A 22,080-nucleotide genomic window follows, 5' to 3' on the forward strand; every position below is an offset into this window, starting at 1 on the left:
ATTTCTCAATAGTTTTCTGACTAAGCAGAGAAACTGACCGAGGTCACAAAGGTGGAAGGCAGGAATAAAAGCCCAGCAAGATTTGCATAGTTTTAAAGTGCTGAAAATATGAGAGTCAGAAAATGCAATGTGGGTTGCAGGGACTGTGAATATAAAATGTACTATTGTTTGGGGAAAAAGAAAGCTAAGCAGTCTGTATGGAAATGAATTCTATTTGGGTTGAGAACAGATCTCTTGAAGGATTTATGGCTGTGTATTAAATGCCACAACCTTATCATCTATAACACACTGTTCCAAAGCTGAATTTTTCTCAGTATCCTATTGTCACAGATTATGGAAACACGAGATTAAATTAAGCACCTTGCAGTGTCATTTCAAGTGTTTTTAATGCAGAATTTCTATAGAGTCTTTGAGTTAAACATTTCATTTTCTCTAATACTTTTGCTATACTCCTTCCAGGTAGTTTTCCCAAGGGTGGCTCAGGTTTGCAAAAATGATATGGGAGGATCTCAGAGAGTGCTGGAAAAACAGTGGACTTCCTTCCTCAAGGCTCGTTTGAACTGTTCCGTTCCTGGTGATTCACACTTCTACTTCAACATACTGCAGGCAGTTACAGATGTTATCCATTTCAATGGCCGGGATGTTGTTTTAGCAACCTTCTCCACTCCGTATAACAGGTAATAGGCACAATAATCTTTTGTTTCCTTTACATTTTGCTTTTCACTGCAGTTTTTTCTTACTCTATAAAGATACAAGACGCGATTGCTCATATAATGTAATTATTATGTGCCAGGCACTTACTGATAGTTTGTGTTTCATTTTAAAATACCCTGGGATTGCTTGCTACATTTTATATCTGATAATTTAGAACAGCTTTCTAACATTTACTATCTGGACATGTTCTTTAGACATTTTCTTTACATGAGAATAATTCAGACCAGCCGACAGGAAGTTTTGCAGAGTATAACTTTCAGAATGTTATTACAAAGAGAAAATACAGTTTTCCTTTCTTGCAGAAAAAGGACTGAGTCTGTCCCATTTGCATCGTCCTTCCCTGTGTTTCATGGATCTCAACTAACTCTTGTATTTTCTCCTGGGAAAGCCACAGACCTCAGTCTCATTGCAGGCTGCAGAGGAAGATCTCCAGATCTGAACAAGGAGATCAGAGAGGTTGAACAGATTTTCACAGTCTGTCAGTTCCTACTTTGCCCATTTACTCTCATAGAGGGATGTTTTGAACTCCTCACACTTAGCCAGCCAGTCTTATGAGTTTTTAACCCTGGAGCTGCACCTATGGTAGTTTTTTGTGAGCAAGAGGGAAAGAAGGAGCTCTGCTAAACAAAAAAGACTTCCTGACCACATCAGCATGTCTTCATGCTGCAGAACCTACTCTCAGAAGTCCTAATCTTGCTTAAGCACACCTGTAACACAGCAAACAGGTACCAGTAAGAGGAGTAATTCCTCAAGCACCCGTGTTTCATTGTGCATGTGGTTTCGAAATGCATCAGTTGACATGTTAAAAATTTGTTGCCATTATACATTACAAATTGTTTCTCCAGAAGTTATTAGAATAGTAACTGCATCTTAATTATTGAGGTCTAATTGAGAAGTAAGAACAGTATTCATAGTCTAATTAAAAGATATATTGCTTTTTCACAGGGTAATGCTTGAGCTGAAAGGGGAATTTTATTGCTGAAATTCATCTGGTTTTACTGCACACTTGCCACCTTTTGTCAAAGCCTGGCCTTAGTAAGATCATCCACAGAGCTGAATTCAAATGAGAGTAAGCCCAGCCCTCTATTGTTTAATCACTACTTTTGACATCAAAACAATAGGAACTTCAATGGAAAAAATAAGTCATCAGGGAATAATGACTTAAATTAAGACGATCTCTTTTTATGCAAAATGTCTTAATAAAAACAAGCAAATGTAGAATCATTATCAGCAAATATGCTGTATCTTGAGATTATTTGTAAATTGAGACGTCTTTCTATTCTGCTAGTATTTCCTGAGGTATGTGTCATGAATAATCCTTAACTTTGAACCCTGAATTTTAAAACCTAAGTACTTAGTTCTAAAATCAAGATCCTATTTATAAAAAAAAAAAAAAAGTTTATATATATAAATTATTTTTGCCAGGCATTGAAGATGACAAGAAGGCATATAGCCTTGGGGACACCTCATAAACAGACGTACCTCTGACATGTACACTTCTCTCTCATTCCTCCTTCTATGAGGAAAAGCTTCAACACATGCCTTTCATCTCTGGAACAAAAACATCCTCCTGGAGTGAGATGGAGAAAATCTCAGTTCAATCTGATATCACCCAGGGCAGGAGCTGGTGATGGGTTGTAGTTAGTGCATGAGAAATTGCTTGGCTGTGGCCCTCAGTCCTCAATCCACATTGTTTTGAGGCACAATGGACCTGCTAATTGCCATCCCCCATAAGAAAATATTTTGCAGCCTTCTCAGTAATTATACCTCCTTCACTTTGGAATCATGTGTTGAAGACACTTCTCTGCACATCTAGTTTTAGGGTTATTTTTGTCTTAATGCTTAATTCAGCAATATGCAAAACCTATCTGAAGTAGGAATTGGATGTGGTCCTGTTTGCTGCCAAGCACCTGACTGACCTTAACATCAAAATTCACGTGGCTGCCTCTCCTTAAAACTATCTCTGTGCATTATCACATTAATGTAAACGTTTGAAGTAAGTTTCCTTCCATATAAAAATCCAGCCTGTGGAGATAAAAATTAGACTGTTATTGCTTCCCTGCTTGTTGTTTCCTTCAGTAATAAGCATTTCAGTACCTTTTGATACTCAAACAATTATTTTCTTATCAATTTACACACCCTTGTAAGTTTAATTTTGTTCTCTGTAACAGTATTACAGTTCCTATATTTTCTCCTTGGTATGTAATAGCCTACGAGCTAAAAGCAGGATTGAAAGCCTCAGCCAGTTAAGTTCATACTATTTATCTGACAAAATCAAGCAGAGAAATCAGACACAAATACAGCAGTTAATGTGTAAAAATTGAAAGGTGCATACATTAATAATTCATGCTTCCAAGTGAGTGACCATGGGAAAATCCTAAGCTTTTCAGAAAGTGTTTAGGTAAGCTTGTAATTATGTTTAGACAATGCTACCATGCAGTTGCTTGCAAATTTACAACTTTATCATCTAAAAATACAATTGTATTTGCTTCTACAAGCTCTTTACACCTCACTGAGTGATTGAGTTAAGCAAATTGCTGAGCATAGTTAACTTTTTCCATTGGGAATACTTGATGGAGATGAGGCTGTAAGAGGATGGAGTAATAACGTGCAAATGCAAATGGCATAGTGCAGTATGCTTGCAGTTTGATCAGCTCCAACTTCTGATCCAGCTATAATGTATTTTTGAAACATAACAGGGACTGTGATATTTCATACTGAGAAAATGTTGTGACTTAGAAGAACTTAAATTTCCAAATAATGGGCTCTAAATGAGAGTAGCTGTTACTCTTCATGCATTACTAGTTGTACACAGAGTTTTCCAGATTCTGTTCCCTTTTCAAGATTATTGCAATTAATTTTCTCTGTAGAGGCTTTGAAACAAATTATGCTGGCAGGAGCTGTCTGCTGATTGGTACATTTCAGTCTTTTCCATGGAGTTGGCTTTTCCTGTCACTACTCAAAGGTTACAAAGTTCAGAATTGAGTAGTCTGTGACAGAAAGACTTCTATACAGCATGTTTTTCACTCAAGATTTTATGCATAATTGCAGAGTGAGTAACAATTTCTGGGAAATATCACTTTGCAGCATCCCTGGCTCTGCAGTCTGTGCCTATGACATGCTTGACATTGCCAGTGTATTCACTGGGAGATTCAAAGAACAAAAGTCTCCTGACTCCACATGGACACCGGTTCCTGATGAAAGAGTGCCCAAACCCAGGTATGCCTTATGTGTAGTAATACTTTTCTGCTGCTGTATGCAGTCTTTGACGATCTGAACAGTCTTTTAAGGTACAGGTATGAATGAAGGTATATATTGTAGTACTGGAATATGAGTTAAATTGCGTTTATGCAGAAGTGAGAATTTACTCATATAAACCAGATTTGCGTAATGTAAAGCAGACCAGATTTTGATCCACTTGGTCAGAATAAATGCCAGTTGAATAGAGTACAAGTTACCTGTTGCATATTGGTTCAGTAATGAGTGTATCTCATAGCAAAGCCTGCACTAATTCTGGGGTTACATGTAATTTTCTTGCCATAGAAGCTGCATCTGGGTTGGGAGAGCAGGAGTAGGAGGAGCAGCATTCCATCAGAATGGAGACTTGTTTTACCTCATTCCTCTTGAGTTGTTTTTCCCACTTCACTTCTCTCTGTTTGCACATAGATCCATTTTTACAGTCTTTTCATATTTCCTACTTGTTATTTTGTTAGTTATTATTGACAGCCCTTTGTTAACCCATTTATTCCAGAGGCATTATGCTCCGAAAATATGAAGTAAAAGCAAATGGAGCAAATTCATTAATTTTAGCCTAGTGCTACCACTTTAATACGTTTTGAATTATCTGTAATATCTTTCGTAACTTAAAAAAATAAATAAATCTAAAGCTCTGTGGTGGCACCTAGGCTTCTAAATGAGTCCAGATTTGGTCCATTATGTTCTAGAGATTTGCCAAGTATACTGTCCTATGCTGTGTTTGTTCTGAGGCTGTCAGTTAGGAGAGGAACCTGAAGTGCCTGAAAAATCTCATCAGTTCTCTGTCTGTTTTCAGTATGAACCCTAGAAAGGCAACTGCCTGAATTTTCTTCTTCTTGCCGTGTTTCAGCAACTCACTGACTTCATGAGCTGCTTTGGTAGAGTAAGATGGCATGACAGTTCTAAGGTCATTTATTTGAAAATGATAATCCTATATAGAATATTGGCAGGGAAGAGGGTAAAAGACAAGGAAAAATGTTATATCTTGATAGTGGAAAGGAAGAAGAGAAAGTTGCATTCTATGTTTGTGAGTAAGTCCAATGGCATGCTAACAGCTGAAGATGGGATAGTACTGCTTCTTCTCAGTCAGTAGGAGATAATGTGAACTGAATCAGTGAAGTGTGTAATACAATACTTGGCCATCAATCTGATAAATAAAATAATCATAACTTGTTACTCATGTTGAAATTTGTAAGAGAGGCAAAAGATGACTTTGAAAGAAGTTCATTTTTATTTGGATATCTCAGGATGGTGTAGAAACATCAGTGCTCTTATTGATCCTAACATTTCTCAGAGACATACTGGAAAATTTCAGACACCTTGCTTCCCTTTTTTGCTGAGGTGAAGAGGAGGATTTACTCGATTTTCTGTTTACTCAACTAAGCCATTCTTGAGATTAAAATATGGTTAATCCAATCATGTGATTAGGATTTAGGAAGAAACAAGCCTCTAGATTAGATATAGAGAAACTCTAGGTACTGTGGTGCCAGAAAGCGTAGGCTGCTCCCTAGACAATTTCACCTATCGAATCAGTGTCTTTGCAAGGACCTAGTGATGACCTTGATTTATTCTCTATTGCTAATTCTATATGTAGTTACAAAACAATCAGAATATTTTGGACCTGGGGAGCACACAGATCTGTGCAGGACTAAAGCCACTGACCCAATTAGTCCCTTCTTAACTACATAACGTTTAGTTGCGTAAGGTTTGAATATTCATCTAAATCTGAGTGTTCAGGGTGGCATTACTCCATTGATGTTAGTGGCTCTACCCATGAAGGCTGAACTCTGCAGAATGTTTATACATGCATGATCCATCTTTTATCTTTTCGTCTCACAGTGGTTCAAAGGCTGAGGAATCATAATGGTCCAGGACATTAGGTCAAATGAAATGCTGGAGAAAATATTCCACAAAATATTAATAATAGGCAAAGAATTAGGCTGATTCCAGTGTAGGGCTGCCTGTTAAGTTAGCTCAAGGAGGAGGGAAGATTTTAGGAATGCAGTAAGTAGATTTGCATTTAAATTGTCCCAAAATGATTTAGTAATGTCTCAGTGGAAGTCCTTTTTGTGCTATAAAACTTAAGTTCGCTTGTCCAGACTGACTTAAAGGATAAAACCAGTGCTCACATGGGTGCTTGCTGTGTTTTCTTCAATAGTCCTCTTTCTATAAGACAGTTTTGAAAACAATATTCTTCCAACCATTTTATAAAAGTGATTTCCCTCTGTATGCTAAGGACTAATTTTATTTCAGTAAAGAACAGTCAAGTAGGCAAGATGCGGATCATAAAACATCTATACCAGAGAACAGCATCAAGTCTAATACAAACATATAGTAGTTAGGCTCCATGTGAGTGGATAGACTAAAAATTATGTGTTTCAAAACTCCTGCTAAAGAAATATGCTTGTGCTTTTAGGCAGCAACGTGGAAGTACCTTTTGAGTGCCAGTTAGAGCAGGGTTTGATTTTCCTGAGGTTCTTAACAAGCCCAATGTACTTCTCAGTTCTTTATATAAACCCTTACAGTACTCTTCAGATTTCACTTAGGGTGTCATGACAGTTGTTACAGAAAGAAGATTTTCACTGAAAGAGGATGTATCAAGTAAGTGTTCTGGCTTTTCATTCTTGTTTTATTTAGACCTGGTTGTTGTGCTGGCTCTACGTCATTAGAAAAATATGCAACCTCTAGTGAGTTCCCAGATGATACTTTGAACTTCATCAAAACACATCCACTGATGGATGAGGCTGTACCTTCCATTGTCAATCGACCTTGGTTCCTGAGAACAATGGTCAGGTAAGTACCTCCAAATTGATCCTTCCCCATTGCTGGCTGTCAGGCCGTGCTAATGATCATGCTTACAGTACTCTCAAATTCTGCAGACGTCCTTGGTATGCTGAGCATGACTCCAGGTAGGAAAGATGGCAGTGCTGAGCAGATGTTATAGAACTCCCTGAGCAGCTTCCAAGATAGGAAAAAAACCACAATCCTTTCCAACTGTGCTGTGCTGAAACTGGATTGTGGAGGAAATACAGTGCAGGGAAGGTTGACCTGCCTCTTGACTTATGGGTCAGTGTTTGAAACAGCTCTGTGAAAAACTTTGGGCAAGGATTAACAGATAGCCCAGGGATACATATACAGGATACAAACACGCCTGACAGGATATGTTCACAGGATATGAAGATGTCTGCTGTGATATATGCTGGTATGTTTTACTGTTTACAGAAGTGTACAAGGAAAACTAATCACATATCCTTTCTATTAGAGGAGAAAAATAATAAGGAGGAGATTTGGACAAAGACTCATAAATCAACAAACTTCAGATACTCCATATACTCCCTCTGAAAATATGTTCCCACTCTCATGTCATGCTATGATCACTAAACTACTTATCTACCCTTCAGTTGTAAATGAAGTAATTTGAAAAAATTTGCCCTGTTTTCCTCTCTTGCTGTGTATGAGGGTGGAATTTTATATCAAGACTGTGGTACTGAAGTGGGGTTTACAGAGTTCTTTTGCAGTATTACACAGCTTCATTGCCATGCAGTATTGCCATGCCTCATTTTAGTTATGTGTGTCTGGCCAAAGATGAGAGCAACATGCTCTGCAGAGTGCTTTCTTTGACCTCCAACACCAGGTAGCAATAGTGTCAGATCACCAGTACTCACTATCAATAAATTCTGTGATCCCACTGTTTGATACCATTTTGGCACTAAAATCACTTAGTGGTTACTGTGTGATTATTTTTAGTCAAATAAAATGAAATTTAGTTTCTCAGCATTACACTAAGACAATTTTTCCTGAAATAAAGTTGAGTGCAGATCCATTATAATTATTCCTCTTGTTAATGTGGTTGAGCCTGAAATTACAAATAAAAATTTAAAAAATCACACTGCTGGTTTTCTTTCCTTGCCTGTAGAAGTCATCAAGCTAGTATTTTGCTTTTGTTTGGAAGGATAATTCCTAAATTGCCTCAGACTCTTTAACATTTCTTCAGCCTTCTGCTGGAGGTTTGCTGCTGCAGATATGTTGGCTGACATCTGGACATGTACACAAATGCGTGGAAATTCCCTACCATTTAGGCAGCCAAACTGGTACAGTCTGTGTTGACTTACAGGGTTATTCAGCTAGAAAAAGTGCTTTAATATGTTATATGATCTCCCAAAGGCTATGACACATATACTTTAAGTGGAAAAAGTGATAAAATAAACAGCAATCTCATCCACGTGATGCAAAATGCTGTACTGTTGTTCTAGGTATCGCCTGACCAAAATTGCTGTTGACTCTGCTGCTGGGCCATATCAGAACTACACTGTGGTTTTCTTGGGATCAGAGAAGGGAATCATCCTGAAGTTCTTGGCACGGACAGGAAACAGTGGTTTCCTAAATGACAGCCTTTTCCTGGAGGAGATGAACATTTACAATCCTGAAAAGTGCGTAGCTGATTCTTTTTCCTTGTGTATGGGTGACTTTTGACACTTCTGATTTCCCAGAGAGCAAGTTATCCCATGAAAAGGGAAGTGGTTAGAGAAGCCAAGTTTTTTTGTTTTTTTTTTTAGTAGTTCTAAATTGTTTGTAGCGATGTCTGTTTATCACCCTCTACATTGAAATAAAATATTTATTATCCGATATGCATAGACAATAGCCCATCCTATGCAGCAGTTGACAAATAAGTAAAAGAAATTCTGCAAAGGAAGATTAATTTTCTAATCCTATAAAAAATGTGATTCCTCTCCTAATAAGTCATCAACCAGCAAGCTAATCTCCAAGGGAAATTTCTTTCATTTTAGCCTTCCTTAAATAAGCCTAAAGGAACACTGAAGTGGGCCATAAGCATGCAGAACTTTCAGCTACTTTAAGTGCTGGAGAAAAATAAACATAAAAGCTGAAGGGCTTTCAGAAAGCTTGTCTGGTGTGCAGTCTCTCTCCATTTGTCCCATTCACTTTTATTACTTAGCTATATGTCTTTTTATTGGTGTTTTTAGTGGCTATTGTGTATTCTTTCACCTTGTCTTGCTCAGGTTTTGTTTCTGATTGGTCTTTGTTTCCTTTTCGGATTGAGCAACCATTCGTTTTTCATCTGTTTTCCCAGCAGAACTCCTCTGTAACTGTTTCTCACTTTGTCAAATCAGGTGCAGTTACGACGGCATGGAAGACAAACGCATTGTGGCTATGCAGCTTGACAAACCCAGCAGTGCCCTTTATGTTGCTTTCTCCACCTGTGTCATTAAGGTTCCCCTGGGGCGATGTGAGCGTCATGGCAAATGCAAAAAGTATGTACTTTGGGCCACCACTTGCCCTCTTGTCAGAAGCCTGTGTGCCAGGCACGAAAGCATCCGATAATGCTTCCTCTGCTCTTTTTTCTCAAGGGCCTGCATAGCATCCCGAGACCCCTACTGTGGCTGGGTGAAGGAGAGTGGGGCGTGCACACAGCTGGTCCTTGGTGCTAAGTGAGTAATGACTCCTGCTGGACAAGTATGATGCAGTGGCAGTGGCGCCAGGGAGACTTGGACTGAGCTTGAAACGTGGGGCTCTCAGGGAGGAAGAATGCGTGAAGTGTTTATTCCTACCCAATTTGCATTCTCTGAAATTTCTCACAATTTTTTTTTTGGTGTGAACTCTCAGCTGACTGGTGACTGCTGAAAGAAGAGGAAGAAGAAAATGAAAGAGCTATACTAAAGCCCACGTGTTGTTGAAAAGAGGGAACTGGATGGCTATGTCTGGACCAGCCCACACTGGAGCCATCACAGCTGATTAAAGAGGCAATAGAATCCAAATTAGATTACTGAAGCAATTTGTCCACTGGAAACAAAACCAGTCCTTCTAATTTACTGTGCATTACTAAGAGGAATCACAGGGCACAGAAGGAGCTTAAAGTAGATTCAGAGAAGGGTTGGATCTCCCCTTGTTTAACAGCAGAATTTAATTATTTCATAATAATAGAAACTCTGTGAAGCTTTGTTTAAATATGATTACCTAAGTCTCCATACAGGGAGCAGATCCATTTCAGGCATCCCATTCCTTGTCTACATCTGACACTCTGAGGTGCAGCTTTACCTCAAGTGTAGTACAAACATCACACAACCACAATAACCTCGTAGCCAATCTAGCTTAAACCTACTTCTGTACTTTATTATATAATGGATGAGTTATCATTCCTTTGTTTGTTCTATGGTCTTAATTAGCTGTTTAAATTCCATTTGTTTTGTCTGTTGTAGATTTTGTAGCTTTATCAGTCTGATTATACCTTATTACAGAAGTGGGAGCTGATCATTTTGTAGCATAACATTAAAGTGCACTTGTGTGCATATAAAAGTTTCTTAGCGTTCTTGAAGCACTTGAGATTTTCTGCATTTGGCCATGACAAGTTTTAGGGGACTTACACACCTTACCCTCAAAAGTGGCTCTTCTGTTTATGAGAAGTTTCATCTGACGATAAGAAAAAACTTCTCAGTAAGGGTGACAGATCACTGGGAAAGGCTGCCCAGAGAGGTTATGGAGTCTCCTTCTTTGGAGATATTCAAAAACTCACCTGGACACTTTCCTCTTTAAGCTCCTCTAAGGATCCTCCTTAAGTGTGGGGTTGGACTAAATGATCTTCAGAGGTCCCTTCCAGCCTCTGCAACTCTGTGATTCTGTGAGACAAAGGCAGTGTAGCTCTCAGTGGTACAGTCCACAGGTAAGCAAGACAGGTCACTCTCTACCCAGTGCATAGCACTTAGGAAGAAGATGCAGATCAACTTTCAGATGTCTGATGAACTTCTGAATTATCCAACAGGATAACAGCTGCCCTCCTGGAGTAGGTGACAGTTGTTGAAATTTTAAGAACACAGCACTAGGAATTGGGTGTATGCAAGGATAATTATACCACAACAGCAGGTTCCTAACTGATGTAGACAAAAGCTTGTACTGGAGGTTTTTCAAGGCTCTTGTCACTCCTCTTTTACCATACTGGGAACTTGGAAAAGCAGCTTCACAAATTTCTGGCACACATTATAAGCCTAAGTTGGACATGCCAGCTAGGAAAACCTGTACATATTTATTAGTCAAGGCCCTTAGATTCAGTGTAATTCACTTCATGTTCTGGACCTTACGACTTGCAACCTTGTCCAATGCAGTACTTAATTTTGAAAATGCAGGTTGTGTTTCCCCAGCTTAGCACCTAGCCCATAAGTTAGCTTCCTTTTTCTGTCAAAGTATTGGTGCACTTTGACTGCTCTATGGACAAGTCAAGGTAGGATCATAATTGCTCCTTTCAATGTAATTTATTTATTTTTTTAATAATTAACAATTTAAAAAGATATGAATATTTGCCTCCCTTGACAACGAGATACACAGTGGGTTTTCAAAGAAGAGAAAGACATAATTGAAAGGCAAGGAATCACTTTCCAATGGCAAATAATTTGAAGGTCTATGTTTCAGTTTTTTAGGTTTTGTGGGAAAGTTTCAAAGAAGTGTCTTTATTTCCGATGCAGATGCGATATTTTTTTTCTGGTAGTGTCCATGACTGTTGCTACTCATGCTGTTATGCTTCTTTCTATTATTTAGGCTGGCGTTTGAGCAGGACATAGAACATGGCAATACAGATGGCCTGGGTGATTGCCAAAGTAAGCAAAGCTTTTTCCTTCTTTTTACTATGTGTAACAGTGTCTTTCTGAATGCCATAAAATCACTGTTACCTGTTGGACATTGGACATTCTTCTGTAGCAATGTGAGCTACAACAGGTACAGCAACTGAAGTTGAAGGTGATGTCTCAGAAGTGAAACTGTTGTTCAGATGTATTTAAGTAGCTCAATTGGTGTGATTTATCCAGATACTGGACTTATAAGGAGAAGACTTCAGTTCTAGAGGATATTGATCATAGCAATGAAATAAATGAATTGTGTATTCATCAATCTTTATCAGTCATGGTGGTTGGGTTGTTTATATAGATGTGAAAAAGCAGCTTGGTTTCTTAGTGTAGACTGTGACTTGAATTACACTCCCATGCAGATCAGGGAGATGATGAAATATATCTTCAGCTTTGGTTGTGAATCAGTAAGCAGGAGTTGCTGTGTTTGTGAATATTAGTGAATTTTACACACATGCTGGAAAACACTGCAGTTAAGAGTCAAGCACCACTGTTCTTGCCTAACAACTTTTAATGATAAACCTTACATACTGACAGCATGAGCTGGAAGCTTAAACATTTACATTTTGCACTGAGGTGTTTAAAAGTACCCAACAAAGAGCCCATCCTTGTTCAAGCCTCACTTATTGTGATAATTATGCTTGTGGGAGTACAAGAATTTCAGCTTCTGTATGCCTCTGCCTCAGCTACACCTCCCTCTGCCTGTCCTCTAAGCTTGGGTCACTTACACCATCTCTTAAGTTTTTTGAAGGAGGTATACACACAGTCAATTCTGTGCTCCCTGTACAATGGGATAGCACCAAAAATAGGTCATTTCTCAGCTGATACAACTTAGCCCTTTTCAACTATCAACTTATTTTTGCTCTTCTTGGGCAAATAGGTTAGACAGGAGTGAAGTCCATTGGATATCAGCTACACATAAAAGGGGAGGAAGTGATTCAGAAACAGCAAGTTGTGCTCATGGAGAAAGATACCTGCGCAGCTAGCAATAAAACCAATACCTTTCTTAAATACCTTTTCAGCTCTGAATGGTGCATTGAACCTTGACACTGCACAGGGGTAGATGTTAAGCTGGCTGGTCTCATTACTTCATGTGATCTTGGATCATGTGAGTTTTGTCCTCATCATCTTGCAGTACTGGTTGCACCACTTATTGTGGCTTACACTGGAATAGGACTTGATCTTGCAAAAACAAACAAACAAACAAACAAAACATGCCAGGAAGCTGGTCTCCCTATTTGATTTTTCTTGTGTTGGTCTGGCCATGAATACTTTTAAATTCAGACCTGTTTTCAGGTATTTCTGAATATTCATTTTGCACAGGTTCTTAGGATAATAATCACATACATACAGATATCAGCTGAAGCATAAAAGGTTGCTAGCAGCAAAGTACTAAAAAGGAAAAAGTGGGAGAGAAATAATGATTTTTCCCCTGTTATTTGTCTTTCAGATTCCTTCGTAGCCCTGAATGGTAAGAAAGTTCATAGTTTTACTATTTACTGACAGCAAATCCATTTTGGAGGAATCACTTTTTACTTAACATTTTAAGTATTTTCATATTTTTTGTCTTATTTAATGTTTTTTTTCCCAATTTATTTTGTTCATAGACATTTCAACTGCTTCTCCCGATCATGAAATGTCTTACAACACAGTGTATGGTCAGTTTTTGGGTGTTTTTTAAAAAGTCTGTCTAGATCCTTGTGTTAACTAGTAGTTCCTCTAGTCAAAGCGCCATTAACCTTTTCTTATTTGTTTTGTCTTGCCTTTGAGGGCCTAATTCACTAATCACAAGTGGAAATAAATAATGCCTCTTGATTCACATTCCCTCTTTCCTAGACCCCTCTCAAAAATGTTTAAGATGGTTTATTGTAATGGCACTCCAGCAGACATGATTAAGAGCATGCTTCATCTGAACATTCAGACAAAGAAAGACTTGGATTCAGTGATGCATCTTATCTGTTCCCTGGGAAAAACAAGATAGCTCACATCCCATTCATGAGGCATCCAGGCTGATATCATGGCTGCTCCAGCAGCTAGTCAACAATAGCTTTGGGAAAGGACCAGAACTGTCCCTGGGTGATAGAAAGACCTCTCTTAAGAAAAATTAACCATTACCCATGTCAGTTGAGATTGGGTTACACCCTGAATTGTAAGAGTTTCAGTCACTTTTGCAGTGAATCATTTATGTTATCCATGCTTGCTGTATCAATACTCACATGGTGCCTGGTCAGTAGAAAAGAGGAATTTACACAGCAAATCAGGTGATCAAAGCTGAAAATAAGCATTTCTGCTAGCCTCGAGTAGCAATTCCCCTCCAGGCAGCTCTTAATCTGCACTTGAAGTGCTTTGCACCACTTTGTTCTTTGTTTGGAAGTGGATTTCACTGGCACTGGGAGTGCAAAATGTTTTCTGGAGGAATTATTGCAGAGAAAATGATGACTATATGACTATTCAAACCTAGATTTATATTGGGGATAGTTTCTCCATATAAACAAACTGAAAAATGACTACTGCTCAGAAGCTGAGAGGATGTATGATGTTGTTCACAATGAAGACAATGGTGAATTTCCACGTGGGATGAGAACTTCTGAAATTGCTTCCAGGCTATGCAAGACTAAAAAGTTCATCAGAGCTTGGGCAAAATAACTATATGTTTGGCTGAATGTACCTAGAGGTAGACTAGTTTGAAGTTGTGATGATGCACATTAGATTGATCCGTTCACCTCATGCCTGCAAAATATGTACAATAGGTACAAACAGAACCAATGATAAAACAGCACAGCAGAATGTAAATAACTGGAGGTATCTCAGTACTGTTCAACACTTAAAGAAATAACCACAATTTCCCGTGTTGTTTTTAAACAGGAAATGGAAAATGTGCAGGTGAAATTTGTTTGCAAGTATGATAATGAAAACCAGTGAGGGAAATATACAGTATCAAAGGCAAGCTGAGAATTCATAACGCATGGAAGACCATGCCTGCACTTGAAATTACTATATAACCAATGCACAGATCAGTAATTAAAGAATAAGTAGTAATAATAAAATCTATCCTGATGAATCTAAAGAAAAAGAAAATGGCCTTGAGTCCATTGCTAATATACCAGAAGTGTCTTAGGATTTTTACTACTGTGTTTGAAGACTGCACAGTTACAGCTGTAGGCTGTGAACCTGTATCTCATCCACTACCACATTAGTACAGACTTTATCCAAAGCTGATATTTTAATGACTGAGAAAGGAGAAAAAAAATTGTTCCAATGAGTGGCAAAGTGAAAAAAAAGCTGCAGTTCTAGGGAATATAGGTCACAAAAGGAGTCTGGTCTACTGTCCTTGAATGTCAAGCCCAATGATGGATTTCATGACTGAATCCAGTTCTTAAAATAGGATCCCACTGCCAAATGCAAGCGAAAAATGCTGAACCAACATGGACATTGATTCCCATTCATGCAGTCATTCACAGATGATTTCATAGACTCTTCGCAGGTAGGTCCTGATACATGGTCACTGGGCAAGACAGCTGTTCTTTTTATGGATTCAGTTGAAATACTTCTGTTCTTGCAGTCAGTCTTTCTTCTCACCTATCAGGACAAAATACAAAAAGTGCTAGTTGCTTCTATTGATCTTCCTCACAGGGACTGTAAAGGATTTCAGCTCTAGACAGTTAACGAGTCTTGGTAAACGTGCTCACATTTGCTAATTTTTCTTAAGGAAACTAATATTTTATACATGGTGCATTGTACTGTTAAATATGTAACTAAATGGTATTTCAGATTAAACCTCAGAATCGTGATATACCAGGATGTCAATCAAGCGAATGCTTACTGTGCTTTTGCTCGGCTAAATATATCCAAAGGCATCTGAAACTCCAGGTGCAAAATAAGTCTTACAGGTTGACTACCCCTTTCATCTGATTTATACCACTGTAAGTCATCACACTTTGGTGAACTTCTTGCCTATTTGTGGCAGTATAACTGAAAGGAGAATCGAGCCCTTTACTGCTGTATTCCTGAGGTTAACCTCCTCCTGAATTTGGCAGATGGGATCCTTTTTCTAGGGCAGTCTCCCATGGTCAGTTGTAAACAAGTAACGAAGTGCATAGTCCACTCAGGTGACTGTTCAAGTATATCCTTTTGACATCCAAGGGGAGGACAGCAGGCTGAAGGTCTGCTGCAAAAGGCTAGAGAAGAATGATGAAAGAGACACGTTTAAACAAAGACATTAGCCTAGATTCTTTCGTAAAATTGTAAGCAGCTTCAATTATCTTTGGAAACATCAGTTCTTAGTGAATTGGGCCCTTATCTTACCCCCTAGCTATATCCTTTTCTCCCTTTGTAGTATTGATTTAGCCTTTCCCACTAATTGTCTAATTAGGTTGCTATAGCTGTTAAAAGGATAGTGTGTGGACATCTTAACCTCTGAGATCCTAATGACTTGTGCATATTAGAGTAACTATCAAATGCATATTCAATCCCTGTCTTTGTTTTAAAGCTGAAAAAATCTCTTCATATTTTTTCAAGTGCATTTCCAAACAAGCTGTAGTTACAGAAGCATAGTTCTTTTGGATCACTGTGCCTGTATACCCTAGGTGCTTTTACTCTGATTCTGTTACTCTGGTTACAGCACTCCAAATGAAGAGTTTTTGCAAACAATGGTAGCAACCTAAACCAGATATTTTTTTGAAATGTTTCTATTTTGAATTTTGTATATTTTCTCTAAACAAAGAAGTTTGAAAAGGACTGTCTCTGCAGTTTTCAGATGGACTGTTTTAAAACAAAGGCAGGACTGTGTTTTTTAGATAACTAGATATTTGAAAGTCTAGCCAATACTAACATAGAGGTACTAGCCATAGAGGTCTTGGCCATAGAGGAAAAGCCTCTTAAAACTGTAGGAAAACCAGTTTACACAGAGTGTTAAAAATGGTTTGATGGGAAAAAAAAATCCATTCAGTGCAGCAAACTATACAGTACACTGTAAAGGTTTAGTAATGACTGCAAGTGGAAGGGCCAGGAATAGGTTGCCTACCTCTTCAGTCTTCTCTCTGTTTACAAGAGAAACTTAACTATCTAATACATCTGTGGTGCCACTAGGTTCAGAGGTGAAATTCACCCGGTGGGACGGACTGTTCAGCTGCTTATGAGACTCAGTGATATTGCCTGTAGTCTCTGGCATGGTAGCACTTCCCAGTAGTAAATGTTTGCAGGATGCAGATCTTAACGCTGGTGAGGAAAGTTGTTAAGATTAATCTACTCCTTCCCTGCTTCTACAGATGAAAAAAGTTTATCTTGATTACACCTGGGGGATTGTTTCTCAGTGTGTACTATACTCACACATTAGTAACAGAGCAAAGAGACTGATTTCTCTGCTTTTGTGAAACACTCCTCTACCTAACTGCCATCTGGCACACATTAGAGTCTTAACAAAGCCTAAGCTTTCCATTACTAAGAAATTCTCCGTGTATTTGCAGCATATGGTTGAGGAATTTTTTTTTTTTTTTTTCAGAAAATGTGTCCCTTGGGCATATATTTCTTCTAGACTGCTGTATTAAGAAATGTTTTTATTTAACCCTACTTATAGCTTTTTCTTTAAATTGACCCTGCAAACACATCTAAAATGGGTATATAAATGTGTATCAAAGACAGGTATAAAATATGATTGCTACTTGGCAAGATTTTCTTCTACCTCTATATTCAGCTTTGATTAATTGCTTTCTTATGTTGGGTGCAGCATATTTGTAGGCTGACCAAATATTATTCACATTATTGTGGTCATTTAACAGGGTATTAATTTGGAGACGTGGCTTAGTCCTTAGGAAAAAGAAGACAGTGAAATCTCATAACCATTTTTTGGCTTGTTCTCCGTCCCATTGTTCCTTTTCTTTCTTGGGAATGAGTACAGGAACTGACAAGCGTGAAATGGTGCAGAAGTGAAAACTTTCATGCTCCAGCGTTTTCTTGCTTCAAAGGGGCACATGTTTTCAGCCCATGGGGCCTCTACCTGTTCTCTTGGAAACAGGCAACCATGTAGATGTTTGGTGAAGCAAGCAAAAAGTTTGGATCAGAGTTCATCATCCATCTAGCTGTGTTGCCAGTGTTTCCGGCCATACTGTGGCTTATAGAAACTTTTTTAAAGAGGGTAATATTTGGGCTCTCTTTCCTGTTTAAGCAACATTAAAAGCTCTGTTTTCTACAAAATATGGCCTCTAATTTGTTGTTAGACAGCTAGAGAGACCACACCTCCTACCACAAGAGATGGTATAAAAAAAATAATAATAATTTTAATAACAAATAATACAGTTCCCTTGTCAGCATAAGCCTTCAGACTGAGGTCCAATGCTCAATTAATCGTGTTTATGATTAGCTATAGCATATGAAGGTGAGCTCCATGGGGAGAATGCTGAATCTGACCAATTTTCCCTGCAAAGCATATTAGTTACAGGAGTTTGTTCTGTCCATGTGCTGTTTGAAGTGTTCTGCAACAAATCAAAAGTGCTCTTCAAAAATATGCAGAGGAGTCATAGGTATTTTCTTGACTTCCAAAATCATTAATATTCTCTAGGAGTTATTTTAAACCACAGCAGCATCTTAACGGGAGCCAGAGATTTTATTTTTGCTGATGTAATCAACATTTTAGCCTCATGAAACATTGAAAGGACTAGATAGAATGAAGTGCATGCTTGTAACAAAAAGCTTGGACACACTGGTGGCCAAGACTTCTATTTCTGATGGGTAGAGGGGAATTGGGAACCTTAGATTCATTAGCTTTCTGTGCATATGGCTCTGACAGCATGGGCCAGCATTGCCAAAGCACTGATAGAGAAGCTACCTGTAGCAGCCGTTTCAAGGTACAGCACGCTAAAGTTTTTTGTGTGTCCAGTGACGCATTAAAAACAACAGTGAAGCACAATCTCCTCACATCCAGCTCTATAAATTCAGCTCCAAATCTGGGTTCCTGGTATATTTCTGCCCCAGTGAATCTCAGATGGTTTTTCTGAGAAGAGTAATATCTGGGGAAGGACTGGGGAAGAGTCCTTGCTAGAACAGTCAGTAGTCTGGTCGGTGGCCTTCTCCCCATGAGGAGGACTGAAATCTAAGTTAGTTTGGTAAGATATTAAAAGGGAGGCAGGAGAATGGAGGACTAGTGCTAGTCTGTCCTGTGTTATCTAAAGAGACAACATTATCTGCCTTTTAGTCTGAAAGACCTGATTCTACTCTTTCAGGAAAGCAGGTAAAGGAAAATGGAGTTATTCCACATCAAGGACAGGAGCACTTTGAGTCCTACTGAAAATAAAACATTTTGGTGCACACAGGGAAAGGGAACTCTCAGAAGCAAGTGATGTTAAAGTCAAAATGTGGTGTGAAGGGAGTTTCAGTGCCCCCTTTCCCAGGAGCCAAGGAGCAGACAAGCCACTGAAACTTTACGGTTGGAGCAAGCATTCAGAGACCATAAACTCAAGCACACTGCATTTTGGGTTCTGACCTACTTCTCAGGATCAAGTTTACAAAGATGCAAATATGTTTATGCATCAGCCAAATGAGTGTTAAAATTGTTTGGTGCTTCCAACAGCATATGTCTTGTTAGTGTGCTGTTTGTTAGGGTGTGTTCAACCAGGGAGGAGCTCCTCATCCATTTTAAGCTGTAGGAATGTCTAGAGCAGCTGTGAAACTTAGTATCCCTGGTCTGTAATCTTCTCTTGAGGTCCGGAGGTGTGTGCTGATCTCCAGCAGCCTATGTGACAAATGCAAATCAGACTGCATCCTAAATTTTCTTCAGAATAAGCAGGAAGGTATTCAGAGCAGCCCACAGCAAGCAAGCAATGCTATGCTTATGTCCTAACAGGTCTACCAACCAAGTGATATGCAGACGCTAAGGTAGTTATAGGTTCTTGGCCAGTTTTACATAGCAAGGCCTTTTCTTTATTATTAATTTGAGCAGAAATAATGTGTGGCTACATGCTAGTAGTCCTTATCTCAAAGCTGTTGTACAACATCAGCTCATACAAGACCAGTGGCGATGGTGCAAGTGGGCATGAACCCAGCACATCTTCCATCCCCACCCAGAGTTTGATGCCCTAGCACCAGTGTGCTGCTTCTAGGCAGCCTCTCATTCCCTTAGGGTCATAAGGGAGCTGACATCTGTATTGTATCTCTTACAGAATTCTTCTCTAGTTTGGGCCATGCTAGAAGTTGTTCCATTTTAATGCTTAAGTTGTCTTTGAAATTGCTTTTCAACCTAAGCCAGTACCCGTGCAGAATCCAGACAAAGAATGTTTGACTAAAACAAAGCATCCTCATGATGCTCTTCATACCTTTAATACTACTGAAACACAGCCATGAGCTAGCTGCAGTCAACTGAATATGCACAGTCACTGACTTTGTCAGACTGGGCACTGTGGAAGGTCCAAATTCTGTGCTTCCTTGGGCAGTGCTTTGCAAGGCCTTTGGAGCCTTGCTCAGCCTAAGAGGTTCACATGTGAAGAAGAGCAAAGTATGTGCTCCTGAACATAAGGTGGCATGACTAATGAGACTTGTCTTCCCTACCTGTATACATGTAACCAGGACATTCCAGTTCACTAGTTCCAAGCACCACCTCTTCCGACTCTTGGGCTCGACAGGGTTATGATGCTAGGGGACGCATGCTGGATTGGAAGGATCCGCTTGGTTCATCCGAAAATACAGATCCATATGTGGCAGTTTCATCCCATAATCATCAAGACAAGAAGGGTAAGGCCTTGGAAATGACTTCCTGTGGTGAAGAGGGAGGGGGGGAGGACTGAAGTGTAAGTGCTTCCAGCTGGCTCTGAGCAACATGTAATAAAACTCCTGTGCTATAATTAAAAGCTTCTCGTAAAGTCTGAAACTAAACAGCCAATCTCAAACTCAGTCCTAGATAATTCACTGCCTGAGAAAACCACACAAAACAAATAGAAATGTATGCTTTTGCTGGGTGCATTGTGCCTGTGTATGGGAAACAACGGGGACCTAGTTCTCTTTAAATTTGATCTTCCCTATTGTCTCTGAAAGGGAGATGCACAGTTTTCTGTTGTTCTTAAGAGTGTACTTTCATACTGCCTTTTTGCCTGAATTTCTGGGGAAGCACAGCAGGTCTTAGCTAATTTCACATTATTTCCATCTCTCTCTGGCTGTCAGAGGTACTGAAGCTCCAAGGTCTGTGCCAGTTAAGCTGGTGGAGTTTAGAGACACTTGTCACGTTGTCCCACTGTCGTCAGTGGGAACTGACCATGAAACACCTTTGAGATCAAAATTAGTGTTTTTCAAAAGATACTTAGATGATTGCTGGTGGAGAACATTTCTCAGTTGCTTTTTTAAAGCCCAAAAAGATGCTTTTATTTAGGTGCTCTTATTCCATGTTTAGCCCTGTGCTGAAGCACCCTTCTTCCTTAGACAAGGGGCAGCCCTGTCATTTGGCCTCTAGTCCCACTTTGCTGTGCATACAAAGAATTAGGCAGAGCCTCAGCTTGCCCCTTGAAACTGCTGAGTGAAGGAGAAGCTTTTCTCCTGAGTGAGTGTGGTGGTGCCTCATAATTCTGTCATGGCCCTCCATAATTCTTCCTGCTGATTTCCATTCCTATCTGAATGAGGTTAAAATGGTGCCTTTGTAAATAGGGGGCTTAGGTTCAAATATCCCCTCTACCTAGAGAGATTTGAGTCTTTGTTATTCTTCTCCAGGGTGTTCTTAGATCTCTTCTTTCAATTTCATCTCTGCTGAAGATGTTTCACTCTGTATGGTCTAATTAAGTACTCAATGGACCAGAAGGAGGGTGGGTATAAGCAAAACTCACTCGCTGTGTGGTTAGGGCACTCACAGGGAGCAGGAGCACACATAAGCTTCAGGCCTTTCTACTATGAATACTTTATAAAAAACACTTAAAATATTAATTGAAATGTGGATTACAGTCTCTATTGTTCATGCATTTTACATGAAAAACTCATTAGATGAGAGCATCAGCTGTTCCTGGAGAGGCTACTAGCATGCCAGACCTACTGCTTTGAATTGTCAGCCCAGACTACTAGGTTACTAAATCATATTCCTTCCCATCTGTCTGACCCACTGAGCCTTGAGTTCTCCGTGTTCTCTGCAGAAACTTTCAGCAGGGGGTAATGAGCACGTTAACATTGGAAAACAGTTTTCAGCAGAGCTGCGGGAACAGCTGGTGGTGGTCTGGACTGTGAACTCAGAGCCTGGCATTCACAGCAGCCCAAAAACACTGTCTTCCACAATTCTGGGATATTCTGGATTTCTCATGCAACTCCTCACAGAGCCTTTGCAGCTCCTGGCCACAGGGGCATTGAGCATCACCTGGCTGACCCAGAAAAGACAAAGCCTGAAGCAGTTTTCCAGCTGAGGGGACTGGAAATTAGGCAGAAGACGCAGCAAATTTTCCTGGGATGCAATGGTGACCATTAATCTAGTAGCCATGGTGTTTAGGCTTGATGGCAGGAAATGGAACACAAAGATCTGAAT

At 39.4% G+C, this 22,080-nt stretch overlaps 1 protein-coding gene across 3 annotated transcripts in view; it reads left to right on the forward strand.

The window, feature by feature from the left end:
* The window catches only part of SEMA6A (semaphorin 6A), a 117,344-nt gene that overhangs the window by 73,198 nt on the left and 22,066 nt on the right, over positions 1-22,080 (forward strand). Inside the window, exons 10-19 of one of the 3 annotated variants that reach the window (XM_065744302.1) lie at positions 460-677; positions 3,802-3,933; positions 6,607-6,762; positions 8,223-8,399; positions 9,099-9,239; positions 9,336-9,416; positions 11,515-11,573; positions 13,048-13,068; positions 13,205-13,255; positions 20,154-20,318. In XM_065744302.1, the coding sequence (XP_065600374.1) occupies positions 460-677; positions 3,802-3,933; positions 6,607-6,762; positions 8,223-8,399; positions 9,099-9,239; positions 9,336-9,416; positions 11,515-11,573; positions 13,048-13,068; positions 13,205-13,255; positions 20,154-20,318 (1,201 nt within the window). The remainder of the gene's footprint in view (positions 1-459; positions 678-3,801; positions 3,934-6,606; positions 6,763-8,222; positions 8,400-9,098; positions 9,240-9,335; positions 9,417-11,514; positions 11,574-13,047; positions 13,069-13,204; positions 13,256-20,153; positions 20,319-22,080) is intronic. The other 2 variants (XM_065744299.1, XM_065744301.1) reach the window with 2 other exon arrangements.

This window comes from Cyrtonyx montezumae, unplaced genomic scaffold, assembly GCF_038088225.1.
Source record: "Cyrtonyx montezumae isolate F1298 unplaced genomic scaffold, pur_monq_1.0 scaffold_30, whole genome shotgun sequence".
Lineage (NCBI taxonomy): Eukaryota > Metazoa > Chordata > Aves > Galliformes > Odontophoridae > Cyrtonyx > Cyrtonyx montezumae.